Below are 15,303 nucleotides of genomic sequence, written 5' to 3'. Positions count from 1 at the left end.
AGGCAACATCCCGGAAGCCGCGAGCTGAGTTAACTTGTGGCGGGCCTGACGGTTCTGGAGCTTGAAAGTTTTTAGTGGTGGTGGAGGCAGCTATCGGGAAACGACAAGGCAGGTTGCAACGATGGGGCGGAGGCGTGCAGCCGCGGCCCCACGGAGTCTTAGGAACCCGGGCTACAGGGCGGGGCGAGTGGTGGTGGCGTCTTCCTGTTTCCTGGGGTTTCAGGCGTCTGGGTTGAGGATCCTTACTACAAAATGCACCTGCGACTCCATGTGTTTTGCGAGTGCGTGTGCCTGTTAGGATGCTGTCTGGGTGTGTTCGTGTCTAGCGCGCTACGTGTAGGAGCATCGTGAGTGTGCGCGTGCGCTTCGCTTTCGGTCACTTCTGCATAGAGCTAGAAATTGATGTGCCGTAATGTATTTTTCAAGGAATTTCCGATCACGCAGGAGAAAGATCAACTACCCAGAGTACTTGGGGACACGGCGGATCGTTTAAGTCGAAAGGGTTTCTCAGGAGGGTCCCCCTGAATGTGTTCTGAAGAGTGAGTGAGAGTTAACTCCGTGGAAAGGGAGTGCAAGTGGGACAGGTGTTCCAAGCTGAACATAAGGAGAGGCTGGGACTGTATGCGAAGACGAGAGCTTTGTTTTAGGATGTGTGGGAGATGTGAGAGGAGAAAAGACTGCAAGGAAAAGTCAGCCAGGCCACCCGGAGCGAGGAAAGGGCCTGAGTGCCAAGCTGAGTTGGATTCCTCTCTGCAGGGGAGAGCTGTTAAAATCTTTTGAGGCAGGAAGTGAAGTGTGGAGAGCTAAACTCTATCTGTATATCTGGGTAGGAATGATTGGAGGGATAGTGTTCGAAAAGAGGTCTTGTTTCCCTTTGATCAGTTTTCCACTAGCCAGAGTGGGTTGGCTAAATCCCATCATAATTGACCCTGCCTAAAACCTTTCAGTGTTTCTTGTACGTCTTTAGGATAGTGTTCAAATTGCTGTGGTGCTCAGGGCCATGTTCTGGCCTCTGCCTTTCTCTTTGTCCTCTTTCTAACCCTCTCAAATATTTGTTAGTCAAGTAGAACCTCTGGAACCCTTTGTAAATGCACTCCCCCGCCCCCAACCTGGAGCATTCTTTCCCCCATTTCTAACTTTTATTCATAGTTCTGCTCTCAGCTTAAACATTTTTAGGGGAGTTGGAGGAGGTGGCCTTTTCTCACTATTTACAGTAAGTTAGGTATTTCTTTGATACTGAATATCCTTCCAACATTAGCGTTTTATTGCAACTGCTCATTTAATTGTGGTCTGACACGCTAAGTTCTGTGAGGGTCCACAATTATTCTACTTCCTCTGTCTCTGTTGCCTGGCTCTTGGCAGGTGCTTTCAAAATACTTGTTGGAATAATAGATGGATGATGAAGTGGGTGAGAGAATGTGTGAAAGGAAAATCCGTTAGAAATAATGAGAACCTGTAAAATGCATTCATGGTAGAGATGAAGAAGAGGGGACATGAGAGAGATACTGGAGGGAAAGAATGAATAGATTCTGGTATATGATTGGCTTTGAGACAAGAAGGTGATGCTAAGGTTTTAAACTGGAGCAACTAGTAGGATGGTAATTCTGTAGTTCAGCATTATTCAGCAACATTTACTGACCAAGCCAGTTATATATCAAGAACTAGAGATTGGTAGGGAGCTGTATATTGGCCATACTGTATTTGAGATATTTGGGAGATGTGCGCAGAAGCCAGGTTAGAAACAAGCATTAGGGGTTTGAGGAAAGGTGTAACTCTGATTTGACACTCATTTTCACAGTGCATTTGTGTGCCCAGTGCACTGATAGGTTGGTGAGATCGCTGAGGGAAGATATGAACTCCACTTTGGTGATCTAGAAAGTATGCTCTATGACAACTGACACCATATTAAACTCATTTATTATTGTGTCTCCAGTGTCCAGCCAGAGCCTGGCATGTACAGACTCTCAAAAACAATTCTTGGACATAGAGAGAGGGTGTCTGATGGAAGGAAGAGAAGACTGGCATAGAACTGAGTGAAGATCCTTGATTACATAGAATGTGAGGAGGTCCTACAGAGCCCGTGAAGAAAAAGAGAAAAGAACAGGAGAGAAAGCAGGAGGAAGTGTGTCATGGAAGCTAAAAGAGGGGCAAGGTTCCAGGAGTGGGTGTCTGTAGAGATGGAAAGGGCCAGCGAAATAGGAAACCAATAGGCTAGAGAAATAGGGACCAATAATTTTAGCAACTAGGAAGCTATTAGTTTTTAGATTTTCTCCAAAGAAATGCAACCCAGATTTTCTATGCTAATTTTAATTAATTTCTATGTTAATTTTATTATTTGACTTGTTAGCCCTGTAAACCATTAGTCTATCTCTGTAGTTTCACATTTCAGCATGTGAACTACAGCTCCCTTATGATACCTGGTACCTGTAAGTGGCACAGAATCCCTTTCTTAGACCACAAAGTCTGATCCTTGGTCAATTATCGGTGATGTTCAAGAGAACACTTTTCAGCACGTAAGTAGTTCCTGTGTTGTAAAAGTTTGAAGTGAACTGGAGCTTAGTAAATCCAAGTGCTGAAACAGGCTTCTCCTTCATGAAGTTGGTTGGTGAAGGGAAAGTCAGAGGTGGGACAGCAGCTTCGTTATACTGTGGTGAACTTAACCATTCACAGGCTGGATTTTAGAGTTGGCCAGTGCTTTCATTTTCTGTTGTTCGTTTTTCAGTTGCTCAGTCATATCTGATTCTTTACGACCCCATGGACTGCAGCATGCTAGGCTTCCCTGTCCTTCACTATCTCCCAGAGTTTGCTCAAACTCATGTCCATTGAATCGATGATGCCTTCCAACCATCTCATCCTCTGTTACCCACCTTCTCCTCCTGCCCTCAATCTTTCCCAGCATCAAGGTCTTTTCCAGTGAGTTGGCTCTTCACATCAGGTGGCTAAAATATTGGAGCTTCAGCATAGTCCTTCCAGTGAATATTCAGGGTTGATTTTCTTTCAGATTGACTGGTTTGATCTCTTTGCTCAAGAGTCTTTTCCAGCACCACAGTTTGAAAGCATCAATTCTTCAGTGCTCAGCTTTCTTTATGGTCCAACTGTTATATCCATACACGTTTATGTACATTTTCTATGCTGTATAGCAAATTATCACAAGCTTAGTGGTTTAAAACAGCACACATATATTATCTCACAGTATCCATAGCTTAGCTGGGTACTGTGATTAAAGTGTTGGAGTCTGCATTCACATTTGGAGGCTCAACTTGGGAAAAATCTGCTCTAGGCTCATTTCCTTAGGTTGGCAGATTCATTTCTCTGGGGCTGTGTGAGTTCTCAGCTTCTGACCAACTTTCTGCTGGAGGCTGCCCACAGCTCTCGGAGTTCCTTGACACATGCCTTTTTCATTGAGTGTCACAGCATGGCAGTTTGCTTCTTCAGGGCCAGCAAGAGAGATTTCTTCTGTTCTATTTTCCTAGGAGAGACACTTTTATAACATAATATAATCACAGGATGACATGTCCACATTTGCCTTATTTTGTTGGATAAAACAAGTCACAGGGGGAAAAGCAAAACAGACTGAAATAGCTAGTCACAGGTCTTGCCCAAACTCATGGGGAAGGGATTGTAGAATGGACAATTCGTTGGGGCTTCCCAGGTGGTGCAGCGGTAAAGAATCTGCCCCCTAATTCAGGAACACAGGAGACGCAGGTTCAATCCCTGGGTCAGGAGGAGGAAACGGCAACCCACTTCAGTTTTCTTGCCTGGAAAATTCCATGGACAGAGGAGCCTGGCAGGCCACAGTCCACGGGGTTGCAAAGAGTTGGATATGACTAGCGACCAAGCATGCACACAACTCATTGGGAGTCATCTTAGAATGACCACAGCCTGCTTTGCTAGGCTAAATTGAAGTGGAAAAAAAAGGCAATAGTGTATACTGTCTTAGTCCATTCAGACTGCTCTAACAAAATGTTGGCGACTGAGTAGCTTATAAATAACAGGAATTTATTTTGCATAGTTCTGGAGTCTGGGAAGTCCAAGATCAAGGTGTGAGAATGGTCATATTCTGGTGAGGGTCCTCTTCGTGATTCATAGCAAGCCCCTTCTTGCTGTATCCTCACAAGGTGTAAGGGACTAAGGATTTCTTTGGAGAACTTTTTTTTAGTTGCATAGACATTTATTAAGATACTTATTTGTTTATTTGCAGTAGGAATATTCTAGACTTTGGGACTATGCTCAAAGGTGATCCAAATATGTAATTCTGTGTATAACAAAACATATTTGAAATTTTCAAAGATAAACATGGAAATACAAGAGTAACTTATAGAAGTCTCTTTTCTAAGAGCACTAATCCCAGTCTTGAGGGCTCTGCCTCCCAAAGGCCCTACTTCCCAAAGGCCCCACCTCTTTACACCTTTAGGGGCTAGGATTCAACATATGAATCCTGGGGAAACACATCCAGACCATAGCATATACTACCTTCATTTGCCACTGTTGTTGTTTGTTACCTGAATATGGTTTCTTTGGATGTAACATTTTCTTATGCTAAAATTGTTTAACTGTTTGCTTTTATACAACTAACACTCAGGCATTTAATCTATTACTTATATTAATTTCTATATTTCTTTGCCTAAGAAAAGCTCTTATATTTAAATATGTTGTATCCAATGGTGACCATCAGAAGTCACCATTAGTGTACAATAGCTATGATAAAAAATACTCAATTTTTGATATTATATCGACAGCCTCACCATCTAAAGAAACAAGTATATGGACCCTTTGATTGCTCATAAACCTTTGTATACTTCAGATTCAGGGGTGGTTTTTCAGAATTGATTCTGGTGGAATTTCAGTCTCTGAATAAATATAGTATTTTAAATAATATAACTTGAAATAAATTATTTTAAGAGTAACATAGGTTCATTGTAGAAAGCTTAGAAAATACGGAGCCAACCAGAGATAACTCAATTTTAGTAATGTTTTCTAAAAGGTACATCATTATAACTAGATCTGGTTGGGAAGATCCCCTGGAGAAGGAAATGGCAGCCCACTCCAGTATTCTTGCCTGGAAAATCCCATGGACCTTGGAGCTTGGTAGGTTACCGTCCATGGGGTCCCAAAGAGTCGGACACGACTGAGCGACTTCACTTTCACTTTTGAGTGTCAGCTCCCAGTTCTGTCCATTATTATGTGTGCCTTTGAGTAATATCTCAAAAGCCCTGCTTTTCTCGTTGGGGAAAGGGGGTTAATCATTGTTGCTGACATCATCATCATTAATCCTTAAATAGAACTCAGTATGTTCTAGGCAGGGGTTCTAAGCACCTTATGCATTTACTGCTACCGCTGCTGCTAAGTCGCTTCAGTCGTGTCCGACTCTTTGCGACCCCATAGACGGCAGCCCACCAGGCTCCCCCGTCCATGGGATTCTCCAGGCAAGAACACTGGAGTGGGTTGCCATTGCCGTCTCCAATGCATGAAAGTGAAAAGTGAAAGTGAAGTCGCTCAGTCACGTCCGACTCTTAGCGACCCCGTGGACTGCAGCTTACCAGGCTCCTTCGCCCATGGGATTTTTCAGGCAAGAGTACTGGAGTGGGGTGCCATTGCCTTCTCCTATGCATTTACAGCTAGTGGCAAAGCTGGGATGTGAACCCACACAGTCTGGTTTTATACTATACTCTTAGCTACTGAGCTCTAGTGTATCTTAGGGCACTACTCTCATTGGGTTGTGGGATTAAATGTGAATTGTTTAGCACAGTTTAGTCACTCAGTTGTGTCTGACTCAGCTTCCCTGTCTATCACCAACTCCTGGAGCTTACTCAAACTCCTGTCCATTGAGTTGGTGATATCATCCAAGCATCTCATCCTCTGTTGTCTCCTTCTTCTCCTGCCTTCAATCTTTCCCAGCATCAGGGTCTTTTCCAGTGAGTCAGTTCTTTGCATCAGGTGGCCAAAGTATTGGAGTTTCAGCTTCAGCATCAGCCCTAATGAATATTCAGGACTGATTTCCTTTAGGATTGACTGGTTTGATCTCCTTGCAGTCAAGTAAGTGCTTTATTAATAATGTATGTATATTAACATCATTGAGAATATGCTGTATGTGTTTCTGTATTCTAGTTTTCACACTGAACTTTCTATGTATTTCCCTACATTCTTCATAATATAATTTTAATGAGTACATAGTTCATCATATAGATTACTGACGTTTTGTGATTCCTCTTTGTTTTTGCTGAGTAAATTGAAGATCTCCGTGGCTAAAGAGTAAAATACATTAGAAACCATTTTTGAACAACTATTAGATGTTTTCCATATATTTTATAACAGCTTTATTGAGATATGTCACATACCATAAAATTTAGCCCTTTAAAATCTACAGCTTAAGTTTTTTTTTAGTACATTGATAGGAGTTTTGAAACCTTCACAACTAATTCCAGGACATTTTCATCCCTGCCAAAAGAAACCCCATATCCATTAGCAGTCACTCTATTTCCTTTCCCACCAGACCCTCCCAACCACCAATCTATCATATGTCTCTATGGACTTGCTTATCCTGAACATTTCATGTAAATGGAATCATATAATATGTGACCTTTCGTCATATATTGGTTTCTTTCTCTTGCATAGCCAAGTTGTAGCATGTATCAGTAGTTCATGCCTTATTATTGCTAATTGATATTAAATAGTATGGATACACAATATTTTATTTATCCCTTCTTCAGTTAGTGGATATTTGGGATGTTTCCACTTTTTGTCTATTAAGAATAATGTTGTTATATATACATACAAGTTTTTGTGTGGACATAAGTTTTCAGTTCTTTTGGGTATGTAGCTAGGAGTTAAATTGCTGAGTCATGTGATAACTGTCTTTTAACATTTTTTAGGAATTGCCAAACTATGATCCACAGTGGCTATACCATTTTACATTCCCACTAGCGATATATGGGAATTGCAGTTTCTGCATATTCTTGTCAAAACTTGTTATTTACATCTTTTGATTGTAACTATCTTGGTGGTGTGAGGTAGTAAGTATCTCATGGTTTTGATTTGTATTTAATGACTGGTGATCTTAAACATCTTTGGGCATGTTTATTGGCCATCTGTAGTATGTTCTTTGGAGAATATCTAGTCAAATCCCTTAGCCATTTTAAAATTGGATTTTTTGTTGTTGAGTTTTGAGTTCTTTATGTATTCTGGATTAGTCGCTAAAATTGTGTCCGACTCTTTGCAACCTCAGGAACTGAAACCAGTCAGGCTCCTCTGTCTGTGGGATTTCCTGGGCAAGAATATTGGAGTGGGTTGCCATTCCCTTCTCCAGGGGATCTTCCCAGTCCACAAGTTACTCATTATATGTATGATTTGCAAATGTTTTCTCCCATTCTTTTGGTTGTCTTTTCACTTTCTTGATTGTGTCCTTTGGAGCACAAAAGTTTTTGGTTTTGGTGGAGTCCAGTTTATTTTTTCTTTGGTTGCTTGTGTTTTTAGTGTCATTTTTGAGAAGCCATTGCTTCATCCAAGGTTTATGAAGATTTATGCTTATGTTAGGGCTTCCCTGGTGGCTCAGATGGTAAAGTGTCTACCCACAATGCGGGAGACTCGGGTTCGATCCCTGGGTTGGGAAGATCCTCTGGAGAAGGAAATGGCAACCCACTCCAGTACTCTTGCCTGGAGAATCCCATGGGCAGAGGAGCCTGGTAGGCTACAGTCTGTGGGGTCGCAAAGAGTCAGACACGACTGAGTGACTTTACTTTCACTTTCACTTTTCATGCTTATGTTATTTTTCTAGAAATTTTATACTTTTTGCTCTTACACTTAAGTCTGTGATTCATTTTAAGTTAGTTTTTATGCTTGTTGTGAGGTAGGCAGTCTTACTTCATTCTTTTTCATATAAATATCCAGTTGTCCCAGTACTATTAATTAAAAAGACTGTTCTTTTCCCATTGAATTGATTCTTGGCACTCTTGTTGAATATAAACTGACCATAGAGTATAGTTTTGTTTGGGTCTCTTGGTTCTGTTCCATTCCATACCTTTTAAAATGACATTTATGGCTCTGACATTTACTGTGTGACCTTCATAGTCAGTTAACTCTTTGTCTCTTAGTTTTCTCATCTGTAAAATGAGAAAATACTTAATGGGATTAGTGTTAGGATTAAAGGCTATGATACATGTAAACACTTTAGAATACCCCCTAGCTTAAGAAAGGAGTCAGCAGCTAATTCCATCATTGTTGCCACCACCACTGTCAGCATCATCACCATGATCACTATCACTGTGATAACACTTGATGTTTTTCTCTAACTTGTATGTGATTCATCTCCTTTGCTGGATTGTACACTCTGAAAATAGATATCGTGTTTAAAGAGTGAATTGACGGGATATATGTATATATGTAGCTAATGCACTTCTTTGTGCAGCTTTGTAAAGCAACTGTACCCCATTTTTTTTAAAAAAGTGAATGTGGTTGCTAACAGTATGGGCCAACTCTGGAGAAATACTTGCATTTAGTCATCTTTATCACAGTAGACTAAATGATTTTTTAAAAAAGAGGTCTTTAAGAAAAATATTCGAGTCTGTGTTTTAGGATTATTTGGAGTAAGGGGGTCAGCTGAAAAGTTTTGTAATTTTTCAGGTGTGTAAAGAAGTTCTGGGATAGGAGTCATGTATATGTGTTGCTTTTTAAAAATCGTGTATGTGTTCTCCAATCCTAGTGTTCAGGCAGTGTGAGTCTTTTTCTAATTTTGTATAATGTTTAGTCTAGTGCCCTTAGCATTGCTATTTTAAGAGTGGCAAGCAACTGTTGGCAATTTTCAGATTCTAGCTTAGTATCAATAATGACACCCATTTAGTATTATGTGAAAAATGTACTAGAGATGGTATCATAACTCACTCATTCTCTAAAATTTAGCCACCTTTATTTTAAGGTAAATACACATGTGTCTAGTAGTGATTTTGAGTGTTAGATGCTTCAAAACGAACCCCAGCTATCTCTTGCTCTCTTTCTCCTACATTCATGTTGTTCACGTGGAACCGACATTTCGTTTATTCGTTGAGAATTTGTGTAATGGGTGACAAAGCTTATGACTGTTGTTCTAAATCTCTGCTTTAGATCGTAACAGCTACATTCCTGGAGTTCTTTATTAGTCACATATATTTAGTTTGTTATCATAGTCATCATATGATAACATAACATATATGACTTTTATCATAGTTATCAGTGTCACCATTCTAATAACTGTGAAGGGAATGAGCCAAGTCTTTTGGTAGCCTATTCCTTTCATTATGCTTAAATATGTCTTCTGATATTTTAAAATTTATTTTCCTAGATATAATTTTCCCTCTCTGGTGATGATTAATTATTAGTTTTTCATGTATTTAAAAAAATTGATATGATTATTACTCCTAGATGTCCTTTGTCCGAGTGAACCGTTATGGTCCCCGTGGAGGAGGAAGGAAAACACTGAAAGTAAAGAAGAAGACATCTGTGAAGCAAGAATGGGATGTAAGTCTAGGAAGAATAATATGCGGTTTTCCCTGGTGGCTCAGTTGGTAAAGAGTCTGCCTGCAGTGCGGGAGACGTGGGTTCTATCCCTGGGTTGGGAAGATCCCCTGGAGAAGGAAATGGCAATCCACTCCAGTATTCTTGCCTGGAGAATTCCATGGACAGAGGAGTCTGGTGGGCTGCAGTCCATGGGGTCACAAGAGTCAGACACGACTGAATGACTCACACACATAACATTACATGGAAGGAACAGACATGATGACATCACCCTAGGCCCTCAGGATGGTTCTCTGAATGGGGTTAGCATGCAATACAGTGGACTGTGTTTCTGGGCACGTGATAGCCTAGGTCTTAGAGGGAAGAGCAAATGCCTTTGGGGAGTTTTTAAAGAATACATATGTTGAGGCTATAACTTCCACCTCCTTTGAAGAACTGAAATCTTAAAGGAGTGGGGAGTGTGTTTTTTAAAAAGTCCCCCTGCCTCCACTTTGAGAAATCACTGCTTTAAGGCAACTCTTAGCTAACTTGTATCACTGTTTTAAGGCAACTCTAGTTAGCCTGAAGTGTGAAATTTTTTGGAACATATTTTAGATTTGCCCATAGCAACCTGTGATACCATAATCATAGGATTGATATTTTTGACTGAAAAAAGTGGGTAGTCCTTGCTCTATTATCAAATTGTTTTTTGTTCACTTCCAGAGACTGGTCAGTTTCAGTACAAAGGTTCTCATAAGATACAAGACAAGCCTCAGGTACCTGAGGCATGATCCCTGACTCCTATCCTGAGTACCATGTGGTTTTATCAAGGGGATTTTCTCTTTTGGAGCCTGGTTCTTTGATTTAGACATGAGACTTTAGGTGCCTTTACTTTCTGTTGTGGAGAGTGACTGGTCAGGGACTAGTATGCATCTTAGGGATTCTTTTGGAATTAGAATATTCTGGGTTGTAGCCAATCACTCTAGCCACATCTGCTGGGAAAACTGACAGCCTTAGCAAGTGGGAGAGATGGATTTCTTTTTGTTTAGATTGCTTTGTTGTCATCTGGTTGTAAAATAGTAGAAGGATGTGACTCTAAGGTAATGAAACTGATTTAAAAGAAAAAAATAGCATAGATAATGTAAAGCTGTCCCCTTCAGAGTGGTTACTTTGGGAAGTTCCAATCTGATATGCTGCTGTTGCTCAAAGTATAATTAAAAGCCATCATTTGAAATTACATTCAGAACCTTCCTCATTTACTTTGTATTATCTCTAGTGCTGAAAGAAACTTTGTTTTTTGAAGGTAGACTAAACTTGAAAGTAGTTATGGGTCTTTCGGTGTAAATGGTAAATGAGAGAGGAGAGATGAACTGAATAAAACTGTTGTGATGAAAATATTGAGACGTTTTCTGAAATAGCTTGTAAATTTGATTTAAAGGCAATTTCAGAAGAAAATACTGTTGATCCTTGAACAACATGGGGTTAAGGGCACTGACCCTGCGCACAGTTGGAAATCCACATCTAATGTTACAGTTGGCTGTCCAGATCTGTGGTTCTACATCCATGGATGCATCCAAATGCGGATCTTGTAGCACTTTAGTATGTATTTATTGAAAAAAAAATCCACATTTATAAGTGGACCTGTATAGTTGAAACTCACATTGTTCACATATATATAATGGAATATTATTCAGCCATAAAAAAGGAATGAGTTTGAGTCATTTCTAGTGAGGTGGATGACCTAGAGCCTGTTACATAGAGTGAAGTAAGAAAGAGAAAAACAAATACCGTATATTAACACATATATATAAAATCTAGAAAAATGGTACTGATGAACCCACTTGTAGGGCAGCAGTAGAGATGCAGACAGAGAATGGACTTGTGGACACAGTGGGGGAAGGAGAGGGTGGGACAAACTGAGAGAGGAGCATTGAAATATACGCATTACCACATGTAAAAGAGACCGCCAGTGGGAAGTTGCTGTATGACAAAAGGAGCTCAGCCTGGTGCTCTGTGACAACCTAGAGAGGTAGGAGTGGGTGGGAGGTAGGTGGGAGGTTCAAGAGGAAGGGGACATATGTATTCCTGTGGCTGATTTATTTTGATAAATGGCAAAAACCAACAAAACATTGTAAAGCGATTATCTTCCAATTAAAAATAAAAAAAAACCCTACACTGTTCAAGAGTCAACTGTAGTTTTAAGCAATAGTAGTATTAATGAAATTATATTTTCTCCCATAAAAATAATTCTAAGCATATCACTCAGTTCAGTTCAGTTCAGTTCAGTCGCTCAGTCATGTCCGACTCTTTGCGACCCCATGAATCGCAGCACGCCAGGCCTCCCTGTCTATCACCAACTCCCGGAGTTAACTCAAACTCATGTCAATCGAGTTGGTGATGCCATTCAACCATCTCATCTTCTGTCGTCCCCTTTTCCTCCTGCCCCCAATCCCTCCCAGCATCAGAGTCTTTTCCAATGAGTCAGCTCTTCACATGAGGTGGCCAAAGTATTGGAGTTTCAGCTTTAGCATCATTCCTTCCAATGAACACCCAGGACTGATCTCCTTTAGGATGGACTGGTTGGACTTCTTGCAGTCCAAGGGACTCTCAAGAGTCTTCTCCAACACCATAGTTCAAAAGCATCAATTCTTCGGTGCTCAGCTTTCTTCACAGTCAACTCTCACATCCATACATGACCACGGGAAAAACCATAGCCTTGACTAGATGGACCTTTGTTGGCAAAGTAATGTCTCTGCTTTTGAATATGCTATCTAGGTTGGTCATAACTTTCCTTCCAAGGAGTAAGCGCTTGAGTAAGCGTTTTTTAATTTCATGGCTGCAGTCACCATCTGCAGTGATTTTGGAGCCCAGAAAAACTGTGTCCACTGTTTCCCCATTTATTTGCCATGAAGTAATGGGACTGGATGCCATGATCTTCATTTTCTGAATGATGAGCTTTAAGCCAACTTTTTCACTCTCCTCTTTCACTTTCATCAAGAGGCTTTCACTATATACCTGAATTTTTATTACAGTTATTAAAAATAATTCTCATGATCTTATCATTGTACCTTGTATTTTGCTAAATCAATATAAAAGGATAATGGCTTTAGTATATAAAAGACTTGAGCTAAATATTACCTGTGGCCCAAAAGTAAGGTCTTAGAGTATATCAGAAGTTTTTCACTAGACCCAGTTCTCTATATTTCTCTTGGAATTAAAACTCTATGTTGCTTTGTTTCCTGCCTTACCAAACACAATGACTGAAGTCATTTTGGAAAGGGCCAGATTGTGGGGCTGCTACTTGGAGCTGTGCAGGCCGTGCACTGCACAATGCCAAGGGGCACTATTTGCATGGCCTAGGATATTGATGGAGCCTCCTGGAATTGTGCAGTGTGGAAGCCCTGCCATGTTGTTTTGTTGCCTTTTTACCTGAATGACTGCTTTCATATTTTATGAAGTTATGTTGTTCATTTGCTAAATTGTGTCTGACTCTTTGCCACCCCATGGACTGCAGCATGCCAGGCCTCTCTGTCCTTTCATAACTTATGAAGTTACACAGTACCCTCAAAATTCATCTCTTGTTATGATAGGATCTATGCTGAAAGTGTTGGCATGTACACAAATTGAACCTCTCTTGAACACACTTTTATCTTTTAGGAATCTTTAGTGTTGCCTCGTTCAATGGAATATAGTTTGAAAACTATAACTTTAGTTAAACTAACCCATTTTGAATTACATTCTACCCTGTTTTATTTTTCGTTTTAATATGATGTGTGCCTGCTTGTTGAATTTAGTGCTTAATTTCTATGAAACACTTAATAGTCTGTTATTTTCTTTAAGACAACTAAAAGTAATCCAAGTTAATCTCTAAGTTGAGAATTTAATTCTCAAAGACTCTTTGGTCTCAGGACTTTGAATCTGTTTTCAGCCATTAAAATCCAGCATGTAGTACTATTTTGTAAGAAACCTTTCGCTTTTTAAGGAAAGTTCATCTTTTTTTTTTTTTTTTTTGCAGAACACTGTGACTGATCTGACAGTTCATCGGGCAACTCCTGAAGATCTGGTAAGTTTACTATGGAAAGTTAAGTCATTTGTTCAGTGTCTTACTTGATACTTGGTTTTTAACCCGCAGAATAGAAAGCATCTTACAAGTTGTTCAGTTATTTTTAATCTTACTTATGTCTATATAAAATCAAAAAGTGTATGTCCTTGGCTTCCTTATTTTATGAATAATAATTAGCATGTATTAGAATTTCATTAGATAGGTTCAGTTTACACTTTATATCTCTCTAAGTCCAATATTGTCCTGTCCACATTTATCGTCTTTTCCTATCTGTAGATACACAAACATTATTCACCATTACTTCCACATGCAAACATACATAATAATTTATTCCTTGAATGTGCCATGTATATCTCCACATTTGAGCCCCAGGTCATGCTATTCTATTTATTTGGTATGGTTTCCCTACTTTCTTCTCCTTCTGTTCAAATCTTACTTTGCTTCTTTATCTTAGTTCAGGTTTTACTTTAAAAAAGTTTCTACTATAGATTTGTTATTTTTTAAACAGCTTTATTCAGATGTAATTCACATAACATAAAATCTGCTCTTTTAAAGTGTATGATTCATTGCTTTTTAGCATATTCACAGAGTGATGCAACCATCATCACTTTCTAATGTTGTAGTATTTTCATCACTCCCTCCCCAAAGTAACCCTTCACCCATTAATAGTCACTTTCTGAGCCATGCACCTCCAATCCCTGGCAACAATTAATCTGTTTTGTCTATGGATTTGCCTATTCTGGGTATTTCATATGCATGCAGTATAGTATGTTTCCCTTTGTATCTGGCTTCTTTCTTTTAGCGTGATATTTTCAAGTTTCATCTATATTATAGCATGTATCAGTACTGTGTTCCTTCTTATTGCAAAATACTATTTCATTTATGGACATACCAGGTTTTATTTATCATCAGTTGTTGGACATTTGGGTTGTTTTCATTTTTTTTTTTGACTGTTATAAATAATGCTGCTATGAATATGCATGTACTAGTTTTTGTGTGAACATGTACTTGTAGTCTCTTGAGTGTATACCTGAAAGTAGAATTCTGAGTCATATAATATTTCTATATTTAACTTTCTGAGGAAGTGCCAAACTATTTTCCAGAGTGGCTGTCCTGTTTACATTCTCATTAGCATGTATGGAGGTTCCATTTGTTCCACATCCCTTGCTGATATTTGTCATTATCGTCTTTGTGGTTTTAGTTCACCTAGAGGGTATACAGTGGAATCTCATTGTGGTTTCAGTTTGCATTTCCCTCATGACTGATGATGTTGAGTATCCTTTATATATACTTATTGACCATTTGTAGTATCTTCTGTGGAGAAATGCTTGTTCAAATCCCTTAGCTATTTAAAAATTGCCAGAGGAAATATGTGACAACTATGACTGGGCTTAGTGAAGAGAGGGACATAAAATATAAAATAAAAGTAAAATTGGATTATTTGTGTTTTTATTGAGTAATAGTTCTTTATATATTCTTGATATTTCTTATCAGATATATGATTTGCAAATGTTTTCTTCCATTCTGTTGGTTGTGTTTTTACTTTCTTGATGGTATCCTTTGAAACATAAAAGTTGTAAATTTTATGAAGTCCAGTTTATCTATTTTTTTAGTCACTTGTATGTTTAGGGTCATATCTAAGAAATCGTTGTCTAGCCATGGTTCACAGATATTTACTTCTGTGCTTTTGTTGAGGAGTTTTTAAGTTTTAGCTCTTATATTTCATCCATTTTGAGTTAATTTTTGTATAAGGTGTGAGGTAGGAGTCCAGCTTC

General features: G+C 39.2%; 1 protein-coding gene across 4 annotated transcripts in view; it reads left to right on the top strand.

Moving 5' to 3' along the window:
- The window catches only part of SPICE1 (spindle and centriole associated protein 1), a 59,143-nt gene continuing 43,840 nt past the window's right edge, over positions 1–15,303 (top strand). For 2 of the 4 annotated variants that reach the window (XM_027521930.1, XM_027521770.1), the window contains exons 1-3: positions 5–108; positions 9,394–9,489; positions 13,481–13,528. In XM_027521930.1, the coding sequence (XP_027377731.1) occupies positions 9,394–9,489; positions 13,481–13,528 (144 nt within the window). In that variant the 5' untranslated portion in view covers positions 5–108. Of the gene's footprint in view, positions 109–324; positions 348–9,393; positions 9,490–13,480; positions 13,529–15,303 lie in introns of those variants that run through there. The other 2 variants (XM_027522013.1, XM_027521853.1) reach the window with 2 other exon arrangements.

This window comes from Bos indicus x Bos taurus, chromosome 1 (assembly GCF_003369695.1).
Source record: "Bos indicus x Bos taurus breed Angus x Brahman F1 hybrid chromosome 1, Bos_hybrid_MaternalHap_v2.0, whole genome shotgun sequence".
Lineage (NCBI taxonomy): Eukaryota > Metazoa > Chordata > Mammalia > Artiodactyla > Bovidae > Bos > Bos indicus x Bos taurus.
Note: the sequence above shows the minus strand (reverse complement) of the source record. Positions and strands in the feature narration are given on the sequence as shown.